The following is a 7474-nucleotide window of genomic DNA, read 5'->3' on the forward strand; positions in this document are numbered from 1 at the left end:
ATCTGAATTTCAATTAATATAATGGTCTGCATATATATATATATATATATATTCAAGTAAATTTTATTGAAGACCCACCTTTATTAAATAAATTGAGGATTTGAGTTTCAACTCCCACAGTACAAGGAGGATTTAAGGATCATGGAAAAAAATCTTTCTCTACTGTCAAAATTAATTATGCAAAGGTTCTCATGATGATTTGGCCAGAACAAATATATATTAGCCAATCATTATGATGAACAGTTGCCTACTATAGTCTCTTTAATTTCTTGCTATAGAAAGTGTAGTCCATGGACCAGCAGCATCAAAGTACGTTAGCAATGCAGAAACCCAAGCCCACCTCCAAAACTACTGAAACATAATCTGCATTTTAAATGATCTCTAACTGATTCACAGGCACATTAAGGTTTGAGAAGCATTGCTTTAGATTAAATTTGGAGAAGGCATAGGAGTGGAACCAATGTACTTACATCTGTATTTTCTTACCTAACTAGACATGTCACAATAATAGGTATACAACACTATTTGTCAGATACTTTGTGAAGACTTTGTATTCATTGATATGTTTAAATCTCATAGAAAACCTATGTGATGAAAACGGTTATAGACATTTTATAATGAGAAAACTGAGATTTCTAGAAGTTAAGTAGATAAAGTTCACACAAATAGTAATTGGTAGGAGGCAGTTTAACTCAAGAACTTGTGCACTTAATCATTATAACTTATGGCTAAGCATATGACCATATGCAGATTCTAACTTATACCAAAATATGATGTCATTTTTGGAAGGGAGAAGATATATAAATTATATAATGACTTCAATAAAAATCTTTCTTAAATTAAAAAAAATTCTTATCATGCATGAGACTATACTAGCGCAGGCTTTCAAAATCCTCCATATCAACCAATTTGTGATTTTTAAGATGGTAAAATACATGTACCAGAAAATTTGGATGAATGCGAGTACTGGCTTACTCATAAAACCAATAAGTTTATTTGTACTTAACCTCTACTCATAAAAATCTAGAGATATTAAGAATGAATTCTAACTTACTAAATGACCATTTCAATAAATCTTTTACCCATCTGACACCATACATAGTTATTAGAATATTATTAACTATATTTCCTATGTGTACTATGAAATGTACAAATTCCATGACTATTGGGATTTATCGAGATGATCATTGAGTATTGTGTTGATTTGTTTTTTCCATAAGATGGCTCTAGTTGTGCTTACTGTCTTTAACTTCATTTGAAACAATTTCTGTAGATTGGATTGTGACAGAGTCATATCAGAGTGCACTTTAAAACATCAAAATTGGTGAATTTTTGTGTAGCCATTTTAATATTGAATGGGGAAGAAAATAAGCAATATCTTTGGCATATTATGCTTTATTACTTCAAGAACACTTAAAACTCAACTGAAATGCAAAAATAAACTAAAAATTATTTGTGCAATGTATGGAAAAGGTGCTGTGACTGATTGAACATGTCAAAAGTGTTTTATGAAGTTTCATGCTAGAGATTTCTTGCTGGATTATGCTCCATAGCTGGATACACCAGGTGAAATTAATAGCGATTAAACTGAGACATTAATGGAGAACAATCAACGTTATACCATGCAAGAGATAGCCAACATACTCAAAATAACCAAATCAATAAAGTTATTTATTGGTGAAGATGAAAATTGTATCTTTTACAAAAATAAATACGGACTTTATGGCAAACCCAATAAGTTGTATAATGTCTAATCATTGGGGTGTATGCCTAAAACTAATGTAATATTGTGAACAGTTTAAAAAATGGATTCTAAAACTACTTAAGAGTATTCTGACAAATACATATGTTAGAAAATTTTCATTATTCTGTCTGGAAGATCTATGTCTATTCCTTTATTCTGGAGAGGAAATTAGAGAATCAGACAGATCTGAAAGCCTAGTTTTAATTTTTCTTTCTTTAGTTAGATCTACTTTTTTATAAACTCGAAGATACAAGAATCTGTTCTATTTCACAGGGTTGGTGGTGGGGACTAAGAAAATCTACCACCAAATAAAATAAATTCTACAGGGATTTTCCTATAATATATTCAAGTCCAAACTAATATCATTAAAATAACCGACATTTACTGAATGCTTCCTTACATGTAAGGGACTGTCACAAGAGAATTTTTTTTTAATGTCATTTAATCTTAACCATAAAATAGGGACTAGCTTTATTCAAGTGAGGAAGTAAGCAGTTAAATGTTGAATCTGGGACTTAAGCCAAGGTGGAATGGCTCTAGTTCTTAAAACACATAGTACACAATTTTAGGAAACTCTCCCTTTCTCTCTCAATATATTTAACATATTTCATATTTCCTCTCTGTTCAGTAGAGAATATACATACAACACTCTCTTTAAATTACTTTAGAGATGTACATGATGATCTATTTATAGTTGCACTGACTTGGTCATACAAATGAGATAAATGCCTTAGGCTCATGTGATCAATATGTATTCATTATGTCTTTAGTGCCTTGTTTTTCATTCAAAAAATAAAAAGAATGAAAGATAAACTATACTGTAATTTGTTTCCTTGCACCATCTAGTGGATTCAGATGACAACTGCGCAGTACCATAAATGGATTACAAGTTAATTATACATGTCAAGTTTTCAGAGGTTTTGGAGAACTGTTTGTAAAACTGTATTTCGGGTCACAACACAAATATACATGTAATTATTAAATTTCCCTTTTTCATAAGGAAATCAATTAAGCATGGATGCTGAGTCCATTAGCGAGTGTTTAAAACCACAAATAAACGACATAAAACAGCATCCCTGCAAACTTTCTACGATCAACAACAACGTTAATTCAAACACACTTCCATTCCTCCCTCTGTCTTCCCAAACTCCTGAGCTTCCGGAGCAGCTGCGCAGAAGCACTTGGCAACTGCGCGGAGCCAGTACGCAGGCGCACTTAGGAGCGGAAGTGGGGAGGTGGGGCTAAGCTCGGAGCTCCGAGGGGAAGAGGCCCGAGCTGCTAGGTGGATCGCCGAGTGAAGCACGGATCCCGTTCGGTGGTGGGTCTGGGGCCGGCCCGAGCTCAAAGCCCCAGACTACTGGAGACGCCTGGAGAAACTAAGGACTTGGTGTTCCGGAGCAGTCGCCGCTGGGTGCTGCTTCCCCGCCTGCTGACGTCCCCGTCGCCTGAAGATCCGGCACCGGGAGGCCTCTAGGCCTAGGCGCGGCCCGCGGAGCCCGACGCGTTCCTGCAGGTGCTGCTGTGAGTAATTTGAGCGCCCTCTCCACGGTCGTTTACAGATTAAAATGGAGGAAATTTCGTTGGCTAACCTGGATACTAACAAGCTAGAGGCCATCGCGCAGGAGATATACGTAGACCTGATAGAGGATTCTTGTTTGGGCTTCTGCTTTGAGGTGCACCGGGCAGTCAAGTGTGGCTACTTCTACCTGGAGTTCGCGGACACTGGTAGTGTGAAGGATTTTGGCATTCAACCAGTGGAAGATAAAGGAGCGTGCCGTCTCCCTCTCTGCTCCCTTCCTGGAGAATCTGGGAATGGGCCTGATCAGCAGCTGCAACGCTCACCTCCGGAATTCCAGTAGCTACAACATGAGAGAGCCCGAGGGTGACCAGGACAATGACATAGACCGGTCCTGTGGTCGGGAGTAGGTAGCTAAATAGGAAAAAATAAAAAATAAAAAGAAAAATTCCATTTCCCACTGAAAATTCTTTAAAAGCCTTTAAAAACCCAAAGTGGAGAATTTAAGAATTTGGATTGTTTTATAAGTATATTACTTAGGTTCAGCTTTGAAACCCTGGGCAGGAGGAGCTGTGCATCTTGCACGCCATGCAATGCAGGTTGATCTCTAAATACACCAGGACACGAGGAAGTGCACAAGACCCCTGTACTGTTGCCCAGCAGATAAGATCCTTTGGTTTCTTATCCCTTCAGTCTGCTTGAGTCAAGGGCTTCCTGGATAACTGACACTTTGGACATAACTGATGGTCAGGCCTTTATCTTTGGGCCTCAGTGGACTGCTCCTCTGATCCCTGAGCCTTTGATTTGGGCTTCTCCAAGACAAAATGAAAGTCAGGTGTGAGATCTGGATTTTAACAATTCCAGTTTGGGAAATGGAGAAAAAGAATTTTCTGCTGAATCTGGTAGGGGAAGCTCTGGCCCTGGCTCCAACAAGAAGAAAAGGTGAAAGCCACCAGTTTCCCAGAGGTCCAGCACTTACAGTCACTTCAACGGACTTGGGGACAAGGGCTAGCCTTTTGCTGAACAGAGCCCTCTTTCTGGCACCCCATCTGGTGGTATAGGCTTCGCAAAATGGACACATTGGTTATCCAGGCAGGTTGGGGATTTGGTTATGGTCCCTTGGGGAGGTAGCAGGGGCCGCTGCAACTATGCACGATCTCGCTCAAACTGCAAGATTCATATCTGGATATATCACTCTGTGGACAACAGTCTGGTGGGGCAGTTATTTTCCTACTCTGAGTTATAGTTAAAAAGTCCATGAGTCTGACTTGGTCATTATGACAGATCACTACATGCCTTCTACCCTAGGTACAGGCCTCAAATATAAAGGAGCATGATGGCTGTGCAGGAGATTGTGGCCTGAAAGCTGAGCCCAGAGGGGACCTCTTCTAGCAGCCCTGAGTAATGTGAATGGGTTAGTGTTAGGAGCCAAGGAGCAGGACTGGGTTTTCTCCCATCTGCCAGTGCAATGTCCTATTGAATGCCCCTGCTCTTTGGGTTGTGCAGTCACAGAGCTCTGCTAAGGGGAACCTGTAGACTGTCACCACCTTTGCCCCTCACAAGGGGCAGCCCTTTCCACTTGGTCCTCTTTGGACCTTGATTACAGAAGCTGTTTGATGTTGAAAGTAAAGGAAGGGTCCCCAGAAGTCCCTTGGCCTCAAGGAGTGGGATAGGGGAGAATGGAAAGTGTGAGCCACATATCAGAACTACCCTCCACTTAGTTCTGATTGAGGGTTTATGAATTGTAGAGGGGTGGGAGCCCCAAGGTGAGCAGGAATGGTGCTGCTTTATTTGAAATGTTTTCTTACCTCATTCTGTGTCCAGTAAGGGTCCCAGCCTCATCTGTCTGGCTTGGCCCCATGTTCCTCCTGTTACCTGCTCCACTGCCTAACTGGTGCGGCTCATGACTCCAGGTGCTGCCTGCCACTCTGCTTTCACAGTGACCGGTTTCATTTCATCTTTTGATGTTCCTGCTTCTCAAGCCTGTCCAGTTTCCTTTTCCTTGGCTTCTTTTAAGTTTTTTTCCTTGTTTTTCTGGGAGACTCAGAAGAATCTTTCTTGTGGCTCCCTCTGATGGGATTAGGATGGGAAGAAAACCTAATTGTATGTGAAAGGCAGTGTGATTCCTAAGCCTTTCTTGGATAGGACTGCCTTGCTAATATGCCCTCCTGCTGTGTCTTACTTCATGAGGAGCTGTATCTTCCCACTTCCACTTGGATATTGCTTCTTAGGACCTAAGCAGAAGAGCAGAAAGGCTAGAGACCAATGAATGGAGTGGATCCTGATCCTTTTGCTCTGACATTGGCTGTGCATGTATCCTTCCTTATTCCAGAAGAAATAATTTGGACTGTACGGACTGATTTGGGTTACATAGTCTAGAAGATTCAGGAAATCGTAGTAATAGGGCCTCAAGACTGGTGATTACTGCATTCCCCCCCATAGAGTTGTCCTGGTCAGGATAGTGGCCTAGTTACAGATTTGTCTTAAGTCGAAGAATTGTGATTACTTTTTTAAAAGTCAAACCTTGACAAAAGCTAAAATAACTGGATAATCGGCCCTTGACTTTTTATAGATAATTCCTGCTAAGGGAATATAGAGGTAAAGGAAGGGTGTAAGTGAGACTCTGGCCTACTTCCAGATAATGTCTGGGAAAGAAATTGAGGGTAAGGCCTCGGTCCACTCTTCCTTCAGAGGGGGAGCTCAGATCGTGGCATTACCATTTTCTTTCTGGCCTTTTTTCCTGGTTAGAGGAGGAAGTGGGAAGTTCATATTATCTGTCCCTCTTGGTTTTTGTTTTTTGTCCCCCACTATTAGGGCAGTAGCCCCCTGCCCTGGGTGGCTGTAAGGTGGGCTGGAACAAACTAACTCCTTTCGTTTTGGTGGAGATAATGCTCCCTACCATAGTTGACATTGGTTAGGAACTCTCCCTTTCCCTACTTATCTTCCCTCTAACAGCAAAATTCCTATCCTTTCCTTCTCAATTAAATGTATCGATCACCCTGTAATTCTATTATGTATCTGTGTGTGTGTGTGTGTGTGTGTGTGTGTGTGTGTGTATGGGGGTAAAGGGGTTCTCTACAAATTTTTTGTGGTTCGTGGCTTATTCTTCCATACATTAGTTCCTATCACCGCATGCACAGGGGCCATTGCCTAGCATTATCGCATGCTGGGATCATTGGGGAAGTGTAGTAAAACTCACCCCTGTCCTTCGTTTTGGAGAGTCTTATTTTCGCATAAGTAGTCCGTCCTATGCAGATTGCTAACTGTGTATGCCCTTTGCCCCTATGGCTGCTGGTGTATATAAACTGCATCCCCCCCTTGGTAAACAGTAATAATAAAATTTTAAAAAATGACTTTATTTGGCCTCTGTTAATCCTTTAAAATTGTAATGTTTTTCAGGTATTGATAGTAAAATAAATGTTGAATTGCTGTGGAACTTTAATCACTTCTTCCTCAATGAGAGTTTTATCATAATAGAGGAACTCTGCCCAATATTGAGAATAGATAGAGGGACTGCTCAACTTTGTTTTTCCATCTAGTTCTGCAAATTTAGCTTCCTGCATCATCCAGTGAAAGAAACTATAGAATCTGCCCCTTTTCATATGAGTTAAGAAGGTGGTAAAATAAATAATCTAAGCCTGTCACTAAATGCCCAATGTGAAAGATAGTACAATTTGAATGGAACTCAATGTATCGTAATATATACATTTCATCATCACTTGGAACTAATATTCTTGCTCTACAAAGGCAAATAAATGCTTCATAGGAAACATGAATTGACCTTTGTAAAGATGAATTTTTCCTGATACTTTGTATTTTTATTTTATCCCAACTCTTTATAAAGATTTTCACTTTGTTTTAGAATAATTCTGAGAGTTTTCAATTCTATTTCCTAATCCAGTTAGAGCACTTCCCCCAGAGTTGTGTATATTACTCCTTAGTACCGATAAATACTTGTTTGCTAAATGTAGTTCACTAAAGAAGTAAAAATTAGAAATAATGTTTAGATGAATAAAAAATACAGAAATTGAGCCAGAGGAAAAATTGTCTTATGATACCTCAGAGTCTTTTGGACATGTAACATGGCATTGAGTTACCTAACATCCGAATGCAGCCACAGCAAATACTTTGGGATCCTAATTCTTATATTTAGATTTTAATTAATAGTACTGTTTTCTGAAATGAGATGTACAAGACCTCAGTGCCTTGTTAAA

General features: G+C 39.7%; 1 protein-coding gene across 1 annotated transcript; it reads left to right on the forward strand.

The window, feature by feature from the left end:
• The first annotated feature begins 2980 nt into the window (after positions 1 to 2980).
• Positions 2981 to 6613, forward strand: ATXN7L3B (ataxin 7 like 3B). Its single transcript, XM_037145501.2, has one exon. The coding sequence runs from the start codon at positions 3310 to 3312 to the stop codon at positions 3601 to 3603; it is 294 nt and encodes a 97-aa protein (XP_037001396.1). The 5' UTR covers positions 2981 to 3309; the 3' UTR covers positions 3604 to 6613.
• The last annotated feature ends 861 nt before the right edge of the window (positions 6614 to 7474 follow it).

Source organism: Artibeus jamaicensis, unplaced genomic scaffold, assembly GCF_021234435.1.
Source record: "Artibeus jamaicensis isolate MK-2021 breed Jamaican fruit bat unplaced genomic scaffold, CSHL_Jam_final contig_233, whole genome shotgun sequence".
NCBI lineage: Eukaryota > Metazoa > Chordata > Mammalia > Chiroptera > Phyllostomidae > Artibeus > Artibeus jamaicensis.